This window comes from Brienomyrus brachyistius, chromosome 2, assembly GCF_023856365.1.
Source record: "Brienomyrus brachyistius isolate T26 chromosome 2, BBRACH_0.4, whole genome shotgun sequence".
NCBI classification, from domain to species: Eukaryota; Metazoa; Chordata; class Actinopteri; order Osteoglossiformes; family Mormyridae; genus Brienomyrus; species Brienomyrus brachyistius.
This window is the reverse complement of record NC_064534.1, coordinates 554,306-568,503: the sequence shown is the minus strand read 5'-3', so window position 1 is coordinate 568,503 and position 14,198 is coordinate 554,306. Positions and strand designations below refer to the sequence as shown.

At 49.4% G+C, this 14,198-nt stretch overlaps 1 protein-coding gene across 3 annotated transcripts in view; it reads left to right on the top strand.

Annotated features, from left to right (window-relative positions):
* The window catches only part of LOC125722931 (rasGAP-activating-like protein 1), a 50,713-nt gene that overhangs the window by 23,978 nt on the left and 12,537 nt on the right, over nucleotides 1–14,198 (top strand). The window contains exons 11-18 of one of the 3 annotated variants that reach the window (XM_048999202.1): nucleotides 1,609–1,673; nucleotides 1,752–1,864; nucleotides 3,073–3,265; nucleotides 3,575–3,712; nucleotides 5,224–5,368; nucleotides 10,276–10,460; nucleotides 11,146–11,283; nucleotides 13,594–13,729. In XM_048999202.1, the coding sequence (XP_048855159.1) occupies nucleotides 1,609–1,673; nucleotides 1,752–1,864; nucleotides 3,073–3,265; nucleotides 3,575–3,712; nucleotides 5,224–5,368; nucleotides 10,276–10,460; nucleotides 11,146–11,283; nucleotides 13,594–13,729 (1,113 nt within the window). The remainder of the gene's footprint in view (nucleotides 1–1,608; nucleotides 1,674–1,751; nucleotides 1,865–3,072; nucleotides 3,266–3,574; nucleotides 3,713–5,223; nucleotides 5,369–10,275; nucleotides 10,461–11,145; nucleotides 11,284–13,593; nucleotides 13,730–14,198) is intronic. The other 2 variants (XM_048999211.1, XM_048999222.1) reach the window with 2 other exon arrangements.

The following is a 14,198-nucleotide window of genomic DNA, read 5'->3' as shown; positions in this document are numbered from 1 at the left end:
ATCATTTGATAATAGACAAAAATACTGAACACCTATACATACTATGCAGAGAGTTATACCATGATATACAATGTATGTGTTTTATGACATTTCACACATATGACTCAAGTTTAATTTTTTAAAATTAGGTACATATATAAAAAATATATATATTGTGCAAAATGCCTGGCAGTATTACACCACTTAATGCATGTACAATAGTTACTGCGGGAAGATACTGTATGGCTGCATGACCATCCCAGCCTCACACGCATTTCCCCACCTAATGCACGTACGATAGTTACTGAGGGAAGATACTGTATGGCTGCATGACCATCCCAGCCTCACACGCATTTCCCCACCTAATGCATGTACGATAGTTACTGCGGGAAGATACTGTATGGCTGCATGACCATCCCAGCCTCACACGCATTGCCCCACCTAATGCATGTACGATAGTTACTGCGGGAAGATACTGTATGGCTGCATGACCATTCCAGCCTCACACGCATTGCCCCACCTAATGCATGTACGATAGTTACTGCGGGAAGATACTGTATGGCTGCATGACCATCCCAGCCTCACACGCATTCCCCTGTCTTGTTCTCACACTAAAAAGGCAGCAGGATTATCCTATTCTGATATACCTCTATTTCAATGTATGACCGGTCGAAATTCAGCCCAGTAAATTGGGGAAAGTCTGTAAGTCTGTACAAATAATAAATACCAGCCGTATGTGAAAGAAATTATGTAATAGTACTGTCATATTTTCATATTTTTATACCATTAGAGCATGTTTGTGTCTGTCTGTACATTCATACACAAGCTTGTATCCTGCCAACATGATACAGATGCTTACCAATCCAAACGTTCTCGTTATTATAAATAAGAAGGAACCAAGCCAATTTTTCAAGATAGACTTTTTGAACACATTTAGCAGACACTTTTGTCCAAAGAAAATTACAAGTGTGCCACATTATAAACATAAGGGTGTGGAGGAGTTGACTGGGCATGAGGGCGGCTAGGCTGAGCTTCTGATGAATGTCCAGGCACAGCTGTGAGCAGTATCAGGGCAAGAGCTACACAATGCATTTCAAACATACTAATGAACTAATGGGGCAATGCAGTCAAAACACAAAGTACAACACCAACGGCATTCAGCAACCACGAAAGACCAGCCAGGGGAGATAGAGAGGTGTTGGGTTAGGGGGGCTTCCAAGGACACGGGGGTCTTCATGTGTTTCTGAAGGCCGGATGTGGTTTGGCAGCTCGCTCCACCACACATGAGAAATGCCTCCAATAAGTGGTGGAGAGTTCCCAGGTTGTGCTGGTTTGCTGACTGAGGGATGCAGGTCTTGAGGAACATCTTGAGGGAGATGGGTACCTGTCCGTTAATGGTTCTGTAAGCCAGCACCAAGGACTTGAACTTGATGTGAGTGCTTATAGGGAGCCAGTGAGGAGTGACGGGAAGGGGTGTAACATGAGACTGCTATAGCTAAGCATAACCCAAACCCTTCAGAGAATCCCACTGCTCCTGCCAGCTGCGCTGCGGCCTGTTTGAAACCAAATATATGAAACACCTGAAGCCTGTGCACTGACGCTCTCTCCTTGTCTCTCTCCCACCCCCAGCTGACCCCAACACTCTGTTCCGCTCCAATTCACTGGCCTCCAAAGCCATGGAGCAATTCATGAAGGTGCGTGTCCTGGTCATGCTGTTCTCCATTTGCATGGGGCTTCCCATGTCTCACACTCACACCTGCTCTGCCCCACAGGCCGTTGGCATGCTGTACCTACACGAGGTGCTGAAACCTATCCTCAACCGGATCTTTGAGGAGAAGAAGTACGTCGAATTGGACCCATGCAAAATCGAACTGAATCGAACCAGGTAGATGTTTTACTCGCACTCAGCCAATCAGGGCAGAGGAAGTGTGGGGCCACGGTTATGGGACAGCTTTTGAAGTGGAGCTTATCAGCCTGTTCCTCCTCTGATAATGACAGGCTTTGGTTTGTGGCAGGAACAATTGAAACACAGCACAGAAACCTGAGTGTACCAAAAGTGAAACTCCACCCGATAATGCTTTTTTTATCCGTCTATCTGCATGAAAACTCTGTACACATGGGTCAGTATGTGTGTCCTGGTCTATGAATCGGCAGTATGCAGCCTCTGATTACATGTGTATTTGTGTCCTCCTGACGTGAAGATCTCTTCCCACCCACACACCGTATGCTGCAAATGCTACACTGTGTATATAAATATGATGGTTGCCCATGACAACTTCTTGTCGCACAGAAACAGTGACTATGTCAACAGAGGGTGATAAGTTTACTTTTCCGAGTTGTTTTTTGTTGCTAACGATTTTGTTTATATTTTTTCTTAAGCTTTGGGCCAGCTATCATTGATAAGATGGCTGAAACCCAGGCTAAATAATACATGATGGACAGATTGCTGTAACAAGCCTCTGACTGACTCTTAAGCAACAAGCGTTAACAAGCCCCTGATTGACTCTGCTTTACCCACAGTCGCAGACAATAGCGAGCCTCTGAGTGATTCTACCATGCCCTCAGGTGCTAGCGAATCTCTGAGTGACTCTGCCATGCCCATAGGTGTTAGCGAGCCTTTGAGTGACTCTGCCATGCCCATAGGTGTTAGCAAGCCTCTGAGTGACTCTGCTGTAGTGAGCCTTTGAGTGACTCTGCCATGCCCTCAGGTGCTAGCGAATCTCTGAGTGACTCTGCCGTAGCGAGCCTCTGAGTGATTCTGCCATACCTGTAGGTGTTACTGAGGCTCTGAGTGATAGAGAGAGGAAGTGAGTGTAGAAGAATAGTTGCTTAGCTACCAGCCCTCTTGAGGTAGTAACATACTTAAGTCTGCTAAGCTGCTGTCACGTAGCTGCTGTGTGACTATGACAGCCGCCTGCATTTCAACGCAAGCAGCCTGGGAATATCCAGTAAACCAGAACTACAAAGAGCTTATCTACACACGCAGCTCCTCATCCAGACTGACTTTCTCTCCTTTACTTGCTTCTGCATCATCTGAATTCAAATTCAATAAACTGGGTCCTTTCAGCCTTTTAAAATAAACACCCCCCCCAGGCGGATCTCCTTCAAGGGTGTGGTCTCTGAGGCAGAGGTGCTTGAGAGCAGCGTGGAGGTCCTGCAGGGCTACCTGTTGGCCATCATGGATGCCATCGTGGGCTCTCTGGCACAGTGCCCCATCGTGATGCGTGTCGTCTTCAAGCAGCTGCACAAGCGTGTGGAGGAGCAGTTCCCAGGGCCCGCACACGAGGTAGTGAGCGGTGCGGCCATAAACACACAGAAAGAGCACGACGAGGTCCTCACACAGGCATAAAGATACACACCGTCACACAGGAGTATGCATCATGCATGAGATGCCACCTTAACATCCCTCAGCAGCACATGCCACCAGATGACAAGGTGGGAACAAACCTCCCCTGAAATGGCATCCCCTTTATGGACAGGGATGAACGTGGCCTGTGTGATTTTGTGGCTTGCCCCCTTGGGACTGGGCCAGGCCTGTATGACCTCTGCATGGATTTGTCCTGTATGGTTCAGGCTTATCCTGTGTGCCCACCAGGATGTGAAGTACCTGGCCATTGGCAGTTTCCTCTTCCTGCGCTTCGTGGCTCCTGCCATCCTGACGCCGAAGCTGTTCCACCTGCGGGAGCGGCATGCGGATGCACGCACTGCTCGTACACTGCTGCTGCTGGCCAAGGTGCACACATGTACCTCATATCACACTCGCCCTCACGCACCTTCATCCTCCCATTGTCCACTCACAGTGCCCTGGCACGTACCCTCACACATGCCCTCACAGTGCCCTGGCACACACCCTTACACGTGCTCTATGTGCCCTCATGTGTGCCCTCATACTTGCCCTCACTTTTCTCCTCACATCATGCTCACACACACTCTCATACCAAGTTTGCACTGCCCTTACACACCACCCTCACAAACAACCTCATACCTGGTTGCACTGCCCACACACGTGTCCTCACACCACCCTCACAAACAGCCTCATACCTGGTTGCACTGCCCACACACGTGTCCTCACACCACCCTCACAAACAGCCTCATACCTGGTTGCACTGCCCACACACGTGTCCTCACACCACCCTCACAAACAGCCTCATACCTGGTTGCACTGCCCACACACGTGTCCTCACACACACCCTGATACCTCCCTTACATCTTTCTCGCATGTGCCTGCACGCGTGCTCTCACATGCGTGCTCATACATACCCTCGCACCACCCTTGCATGTGCCCTCGCAGACACCTGGTGCACATTGGCACACGTCACCGGCCTCCCACACAGCAGCTGTCCTGCTGCTACACCTGAGCTCTCTCCTGCTCCTCAGGCCTGCCCACTAACCGGACTGACCCCCCAGGTGCGGTTGGCTGTTTGTCGGAGGGTGAAGTGGAGCTGTGCTCCCATCCACACCTCTCGACACAGAGCCAGGTGTGCCAGGGACAAAGGAAGCCGTCGGCATGATCTGTGAAAAGCAGCAACCTCAAAAAGGGTTTTGGGAGGCCCACAGTGACCCAGCAGATGTTTGGGGGGGGGGGTGGGCATGTGGTCAGTGTAGCATAACATCAGATTGGCACCATCAGATGTGTGACCTTAATGGGAAAAAGGACAGATGTGGGGTTTGTGTATGTGTGTGGATTAGATTTATATTACATTGTGGGGACCAAATGTCCCCCACAATGTGATGATAACCTGTTATTTTAACGTTGCGGGGACCATTTTTCAGGTCCCCATGAAGATATATGAATACAATCAAAAAACTAAAAATGGGATTTTGTTTGGCTACTTATGGTCAAGGTTAGGGGTTACGATCGCCAAGTTGAGTTTTCCCCATAGAAATGAATGGAGAGTCCCCACAAAGATATAACTACAAACCTGTGTGTGTGAGGTAGGAGTAATAAATAAATCTCCCTCTCCCTCCCTTTCATTCCCTTTCTCGCTTTCCGTGACATCTCCCTCCACCCTTTATCCATCTCTTTCCCTTTCATTCCCCCTCACTCTCTCTCCCTGATACCTCCCTCCATCGTTTCTCTCTCTCTCCCTTTCATTCCCCCTTCTCTCCCTCTTTCCTTCCTTCTCCCTCCCTTTCTTACTCCCCTTCTCTCTCGCCCTTCTTTCCACTGCAACTTGTTCCTCCCGTTCCCTCCTTCTCCCTCCTGTTCTCCCCCCTCCTCCCTGACTGTACCCCACCTGACAGGCTGTGCAGAGCATTGGTAACCTGGGCCTCCAGCTCGGCCAAGGGAAGGAGCAGTGGATGGCCCCTCTGCACCCTGTCATCCTGAGCAGTGTTGGCTCCTTCAGAGACTTCCTGGACAAGCTCATCGATGTTGATTGTGAGACCGGTGAGGCTTCACTCTCCTCTGTGTGGCCAGGCGACCGCTGACAGCTGTGTAAGGTGGGGACCTCGAATACCTGGCTATCCACGTGCGCTCCCTCCTCCAGGCAAGTCCCCTGTGCTCAGGTGTCAGCGTGCAAGGCGATAGACAGGTTGTGCCTAATGAAATATGCATGGGCTGAACAGGTGGTGATGCTGTACTATGGGATTACCCTGCCTTTGTGTCAGGATACGATGTCCCTGCCCCAGGATGTACTCACACCCACTGCAGTGTTGGTACAGAACAGCTACACAATGGGGCGCCCCATGATGTACTCACACCCACTGCAGTGTTGGTGCAGAACAGCTATATGACACGGGGCGCCCTAAGATGTACCCACGCTCACTGCAGTGTTGGTACAGAACAGCTACATGACTTGGGGCACCCTAAGATGCACTCACACTCACTGCAGTGTTGGTACAGAACAGCTACATGACATGGAGCACCCCAAGATGTACTCACACCCACTGCAGTGTTAGTACAGAACAGCTACACAATGGGGCGCCCCATGATGTACTCACACCCACTGCAGTGTTGGTACAGAACAGCTACACAATGGGGCGCCCCAGGATGTACTCATACCCACTGCAGTGTTGGTGCAGAACAGCTACGTGAAATGGGGTGCCCCAAGATGTACTCACACTCACTGCAGTGTTGGTACAGAACAGCTACATGACATGGAGCACCCCAAGATGTACTCACACCCACTGCAGTGTTGGTACAGAACAACTACACAATGGGGCGCCTCAAGATGTACTCACACTCACTGCAGTGTTAGTACAGAACAGCTACACAATGGGGCGTCCCAGGATGTACTCACACCCACTGCAGTGTTGGTGCAGAACAGCTACATGACATGGAGCACCCCAAGATGTACTCACACCCACTGCAGTGTTAGTACAGAACAGCTACACAATGGGGCGCCCCAAGATGTACTCACACCCACTGCAGTGTTGGTACAGAACAGCTACACAATGGGGTGCCCCAAGATTTACTCACACCCACTGCAGTGTTGGTACAGAACAACTACACAATGGGGCGCCTCAAGATGTACTCACACTCACTGCAGTGTTAGTACAGAACAGCTACACAATGGGGCGTCCCAGGATGTACTCACACCCACTGCAGTGTTGGTGCAGAACAGCTACATGACATGGGGCGCCCTAAGATGTACTCACACTCACTGCAGTGTTGGTACAGAACAGCTACATGACATGGAGCACCCCAAGATGTACTCACACTCACTGCAGTGTTGGTACAGAACAGCTACATGACATGGGGCGCCCCAAGATGTACTCACACTCACTGCAGTGTTGGTACAGAACAGCTACATGACATGGGGCGCCCTAAGATGTACTCACACTCATTGCAGTGTTGGTACAGAACAGCTACATGACATGGGGTGCCCCAAGATGTACTCACACTCACTGCAGTGTTGGTACAGAACAGCTACATGACATGGGGCGCCCTAAGATGTACTCACACCCACTGCAGTGTTGCCACAGATGTGCTCTGGCCCTCTGCTGTACCAGCATGGAACAGCTATGTGATGTTGGGCACCCCTAGAAGTACTTGCGCCCTTGGCTGTACCAGCAAGGAACAGCTGTGTTATGTAGGATGCCAGCATCTGAGAAGATACTTACTTGCCAGCCAGTTTCACCTGGATGGAGGGCAACGCACTGTAGGGGGATGGGACTGGTGTCGATGACCTTGATAGGTTAGCATGGTGTGACCAAAGAAAAACATTGTAACTGAAATAGGGACAAGAACACCAACATTTCAATAAGGGTAAAGAATATTAATAGGGCCGTCAAAAGCTTATTGTTTCGTGATGCTCACCCAGGGTGCAGCATGAACTAGGACAGGCCCCGCAAATATGTATGTTTATTTATATGCATAAATAGTTAAAAATTAAACACGTCGCCCCTACTCCCTACTTTATTTAGTTTGTCTGTGTACTATAAAGTATAAAATAAAAGGTTGTCATCTATTTTAATTAGTTTTAATTAATCATTCATTTACTGTATTGTTGAGGAGCTTTGACCTGTAAAGTAAGCTAACTACTTAAAAAATTCATCATCAATACTTTTTTAACACACTGTATTATTGAGAGGAAAAGAAAACCTTATGAAAGGTTCTCCAGAGGTGAGGTGTCATGTCTTCTGAGTGCCACTGAGTATCTATTTCCCTTAGAGATAATGCTTTTCGTCTGCTGTAAGGAAACGAAGTGGGGCTGTTTTAGTTCAGGCTTACTGGGTCAGGGGCAAAGCGAGACACCCCCTACTGAAATGCCCTGTATGGACCCCTGTACAGACCCTTGTACGGACCCCTGTACAGACCCCCGCACTGCCCCGGCCATGATGAAAGGCTGAGGTTTTACTGCAGCTTCTTCTGACTCCTTTAGGTCTCTGCATCACCTCCTCTATCTCTTCCATGGTGCCATATTTCTGTTCCTTTTTCAGTGCTGCAGCGCCACCTTGTGTTCAGTTAAAATAATTGTGCCTTTGAGCATTCATAAGGGCCGGCTGCGGAATGTACCGCGCTCACAGAAAGCCTCAGAACGATTACTTAATTCTGTAAAAATGCAGCAAATTTGTTGGTTTCACAACAAAAGTCCTTTAGCAAGCAATGTTTAATATATCTGCACATATCTTCCACACAGACATTTTCTTTTTTTATGTGTCATCATTTTTTTGACTGACTCATTCAGTTGCCATTTTGCTATTAATTGCAGTTATAGTCATTAGCTCCCAAAGAGACACTAAACACAAATGTTTGGTATTTTAAGTTATTGCAAAGGAGTTACTAATTAAAAAGCACCCAATGGGATTACTTGTCAATGAACTCAGAACTATAATTTGGGTTTCAATTTATTACTACTTAAAATCAATGTTTTCCTTTGCGATAATTCTGTACCTAAATGTTACCCCGAAATCCTTAACAAAATGACAGTCAGGTGGCCTTATGAACTCATACCGTTTCCTCCATTTGGTCCCAGCTGAAGCACAGTTCAACACTTTGTCATTTTTTATTTATTTAACATTTCATAATTTTTAAATATAAAAATGATGACAGCAAAAGAATTACACAAAATCTTCAACATAACTGTATGCAACTGCACATTTCTCCAAGACATTGCTCATTTGGCCACTACATTGATTTGAAAGCTTTGAACGATCAAAACTGTTTCCAAAGCGATATTTTCAATTGTCTCTGTCTCTCAGAAACTCTATTTCTATCATCATTATATTCACCAGTAGGTATCACTGCTACACACTGTAAAAAGAGGCTTAAAGTAAGGAACCTTTCAGTGAACCATTTGGCTGTGCTTCACGAAGACTCATTTCACCATCACCATTTAAAAACTGTGAAACCATTCGGTAAGCTGCCCTCATTGTACACGTTACTGTGACAACTGAGAGGCAAAGCTGCTCTGTAGTGAGCAGACTCAGTGCCCTCACTGTACACGTTACTGTGACAGGAGGCAAAGCTTCTCCGTAGTGAGCAAGCTCAGTGCCCTCACTGTACACGTTACTGTGACAGGAGGCAAAGCTTCTCCATAGTGAGCAGGCTCAGTGCCCTCACTGTACACGTTACTGTGACAGCTGAGAGGCAAAGCTTCTCCGTAGTGAGCGGGCTCAGTGCCCTCATTGTACACGTTACTGTGACAGCTGAGAGGCAAAGCTTCTCCGTAGTGAGCAGGCTCAGTGCCCTCATTGTACACGTTACTGTAACAGCTGAGAGGCAAAGCTTCTCCGTAGTGAGCGGGCTCAGTGTCCTCGTTGTACACGTTCCTGTGACAGCTGAGAGGCAAAGCTTCTCCGTAGTGAGCGGGCTCAGTGCCCTCATTGTACACGTTCCTGTGACAGCTGAGAGGCAAAGCTTCTCCGTAGTGAGCGGGCTCAGTGCCCTCATTGTACACGTTACTGTGAAAGCTGAGAGGCAAAGCTTCTCCGTAATGAGCGGGCTCAGTGCCCTCATTGTACACGTTACTGTGACAGCTGAGAGGCAAAGCTTCTCCGTAATGAGCGGGCTCAGTGCCCTCATTGTACACGTTCCTGTGACAGCTGAGAGGCAAAGCTTCTACGTAGTGAGCGGGCTCAGTGCCCTCATTGTACACGTTACTGTGACAACTGAGAGGCAAAGCTTCTCCGTAGTGAGTGGGCTCAGTGCCCTCATTGTACACGTTACTGTGACAACTGAGAGGCAAAGCTTCTCCGTAGTGAGCGGGCTCAGTGTCCTCATTGTACACGTTACTGTGACAGCTGAGAGGCAAAGCTTCTCCGTAGTGAGCGGGCTCAGTGCCCTCATTGTACACGTTACTGTGACAGCTGAGAGGCAAAGCTTCTCCGTAGTGAGCGGGCTCAGTGCCCTCATTGTACACGTTACTGTGACAGCTGAGAGGCAAAGCTTCTCCGTAGTGAGCGGGCTCAGTGCCCTCATTGTACACGTTACTGTGACAGCTGAGAGGCAAAGCTTCTCCGTAGTGAGTGGGCTCAGTGTCCTCGTTGTACACGTTACTGTGACAGCTGAGAGGCAAAGCTTCTCCGTAGTGAGCGGACTCAGTGCCCTCATTGTACACGTTACTGTGACAGCTGAGAGGCAAAGCTTCTCCGTAGTGAGCGGGCTCGGTGCCCTCATTGTACACGTTACTGTGACAGCTGAGAGGCAAAGCTTCTCCGTAGTGAGCGGGCTCAGTGTCCTCGTTGTACACGTTTCTGTGACAGCTGAGAGGCAAAGCTGCTCCATAGTGAACAGGCTCTGTGCCGTCGTTAATAATAATGATAAACCCAAACAACCCAACTTGTAAATGGCAGTATAATCATTGGAATTGATGCCGTAAAGGATCAGACACCCTGTCCCTTGCACCTCAGTTTCTGACAGGCTGCAGAGGGCTCCATTTCTGCCCTCGGTGACACTGAAGGAGGGATATCTGCACAAGCGCAAGACGGAGGGACCGCAGCTGCTGACGCGGTTTGCCTTCAAGAAGCGCTACTTCTGGCTGAACAGCGAGAGCCTGTCTTATGCCAAGAGCCCCGACTGGCAGGTGGGCCCCGGGGTGAGGAGAGTGAGCGGGATAGACGGAATGTGCAGAGAGGTGAAAGATAGAAATGGGGTGAGAACAGTGAGAGAGGGAACATGCAGAGTGGTGAAAGACAGAAATGGGGTGAGGAGAGACGGGCAATGTGCAAAGAGGTGAAAGATAGAAGTGGGGTGAGGAGAGGGGGCAATGTGCAAAGAGGTAAAAGATAGAAATGGGGTGAGGAGAGAGAGGGGCAATGTGCAGAGTGGTGAAAGATAGAAATGGGGTGAGGAGAGAAAGGGGCAATGTGCAGAGAGGTGAAAGATAGAAATGGGGTGAGGAGAGAGGGGCAATGTGCAAAGAGGTGAAAGATAGAAATGGAGTGAGGAGAGAGAGGGGCAATGTGCAGAGAGGTGCCTGGTGGATATTCTTCCCATCACAAATCCCTTTGTAGACGATACCTGTCTCCCCCCCCCCCCCCCCCCGCCCCCCCACCACCAAGGTCTCTGAGCCTGAGAGGCTCATTTACACATTAAAGTAGCCTCCTGCTCTGCCATTCATCTTTCACTTTGTCCATGTTCCTCTAGTCTCTGTCATTATTTTGATCTCCCCGTTCTGGCTGTTCACTCATTACGCCCCAACCCTACCTCCTTCTGATACGTCAGACTGTGCAGGGACTGTTTGTAAGGTCTCCTTCACTAACCCAACAAACCCACCCCAGGTGAGGTCCTCCATCCCCATGGAGCATGTTTGCGCCGTGGAGCGCGTCGACGAGAATGCCTTCCAGCTGCAGCATGTCATGCAAGTGCTGATGCGGGACGGGGACGGGCAGACAAGCACCATGTACCTCCAGTGCAAGGTTTGTGACATGCAAGTTCTGAAGCATGCCATGAGTACGACACGCCGCCCAAAGCTGGGCTGCATGCTGGGAGTAGGACACCCCTCCCAAAGCTGGGCTGCATGCTGGGAGTATGACACGTCTTCCAAAGCTGGGCTGCATGCTGGGAGTATGACACGTCTTCCAAAGCTGGGCTGCATGCTGGGAGTATGACACGTCTCCCAATGCTGGGGTGCATGCTGGGAGTATGACACGTCTCCCAAAGCTGGGCTGCATGCTGGGAGTATGACACGTCTCCCAATGCTGGGCTGCATGCTGGGAGTATGACACGTCTCCCAAAGCTGGGCTGCATGCTGGGAGTATGACACGTCTCCCAATGCTGGGGTGCATGCTGGGAGTATGACACGCCTCCCAATGCTGGGCTGCATGCTGGGAGTATGACACGTCTCCCAAAGCTGGGCTGCATGCTGGGAGTATGACACGTCTCCCAATGCTGGGCTGCATGCTGGGAGTATGACACGTCTCCCAAAGCTGGGCTGCATGCTGGGAGTATGACACGTCTCCCAATGCTGGGCTGCATGCTGGGAGTATGACACGCCTCCCAAAGCTGGGCTGCATGCTGGGAGTATGACACGTCTCCCAATGCTGGGCTGCATGCTGGGAGTATGACACGCCTCCCAAAGCTTGGCTTCATGCTGGGAGTATGACACATCTCCCAACGCTTTGATGCATGCTGGGAGTATGACACGCCTACCAAAGCTTGGCTTCATGCTGGGAGTATGACACGTCTCCCAATGCTTTGATGCATGCTGGGAGTATGACACGCCTCCCAAAGCATGGCTTCATGCTGGGAGTATGACACGTCTCCCAATGCTGGGCTGCATGCTGGGAGTATGACACGTCTTCCAAAGCTGGGCTGCATGCTGGGAGTATGACACGTCTCCCAACGCTTTGATGCATGCTGGGAGTATGACACGCCTACCAAAGCTTGGCTTCATGCTGGGAGTATGACACGTCTCCCAATGCTTTGATGCATGCTGGGAGTATGACACGCCTCCCAAAGCTTGGCTTCATGCTGGGAGTATGACACGCCTCCCAATGTTGGGCTTCATGCTGGGAGTATGACACGTCTCCCAACGCTTTGATACATGCTGGGAGTACGACACGCCTCCCAACGCTTTGATGCATGCTGGGAGTACGACACGCCTCCCAACGCTTTGATGCATGCTGGGAGTATGACACGTCTCCCAACGCTTTGATGCATGCTGGGAGTATGACACGCCTACCAAAGCTTGGCTTCATGCTGGGAGTATGACACACCTCCCAACGCTTTGATGCATGCTGGGAGTATGACACGCCTCCCAACGCTTTGATGCATGCTGGGAGTATGACACGCCTCCCAAAGCTTGGCTTCATGCTGGGAGTATGACACGCCTCCCAATGTTGGGCTTCATGCTGGGAGTATGACACGTCTCCCAACGCTTTGATACATGCTGGGAGTACGACACGCCTCCCAACGCTTTGATGCATGCTGGGAGTACGACACGCCTCCCAACGCTTTGATGCATGCTGGGAGTATGACATGTCTCCCAACGCTTTGATGCATGCTGGGAGTATGACACGTCTCCCAATGCTGGGGTGCATGCTGGGAGTATGACACATGACAATGCCATTCTCCTCTACTACTGGACACATCAGCGAAGCTGGGCGAGTTACTCATAATACATCTAGCTATAGACGGTCTGGGTGAGGGTGACAGTGGCTGGCTCTTGGAGTACCTGAGGTACATACAGTACTGTGCGAAAGTGTTAGGCAGTCCAAAGAAATGCTTAAAGCTGTTTATCTGCGTAGGAAGAATACTATGGCTTAGAACAAAAAACACAATTTATCATTATTAATCAGAACATGTGGAAATTAAGAGCAACAAAATAAAAACTAGTAATAATTTCTTATGTTTTCTAAAAAGTTACTGATGTCTAGTTGGATGGCTAGATGAACACCGCTTCAGTTCCCAAACTTCCCCTCAGGGGCACCTCAGCTGTTCCATGATTTTGTTAAATTTCACCAACAGCTCAATTAAATAAATAAATATATTGGTTGAAAAAGTCAGTGACAGATTGCCAAGTCAAAAAATACATGGCTGCACTGGACGGTCACTGCAAATACTAGGATGATTTTAGCAGAGGTTCTGAAATGGCGAAGCTGACACACTTTGACAGGCATCATATCATAGTTTTACACCAACACGAGGATAATCTAAACATCATTTTGCCTAAGACTTTTGCACAATACTGTATGCCTTTGTGAAATTCCTTGCCCTGCCCCCTGTAGAACGTGAACGAACTGAACCAGTGGCTGTCGGCGATCCGCAAGGCCAGCATAGAGACCTCCGGTAAGCTTCCCTCATACCACCCAGGGACACACAGAGGAGGAAGGTGGACGTGCTGTCTGCAGAGTGACCGAGCAGGTGAGGAGCACACACACACATACACACCCTCTGAAACACATGTTTGTATTCATATCTTTGTGGGGACTGTCCATTCATTTCTATGGGAAAACCCTAATCCCAACTATGACAACCTTAACCCCTACACAGCCCTAACCTTAGCTATAAGTAACTAAACAAAAGACTTTTGTTATTTTTAGTTTTTTTTATTGGAGTCACAGATTGTTATAAAATTGAGTTCCTCCTTATGGGGCCAAAAAAATGGTCCCCACAATATTAAAATAACATGGACGGGCCCCCCCTGGCTTTGGCTTTTCTTCTGTGACCTTGGGGGCGGCTGTTGTACCCATCAGGCTGTTTCTCCGGCGGGGCTTCCTGCTCGCAGGGTTCTGGGCCAGCCAAGTCTCCATGGCATGACATGCTTCCTAAAGGCCAAGCAGCGGCATCTCGCGGCCCTATAAGGCCGCCCCCACTACAAACGGCCAGAAAC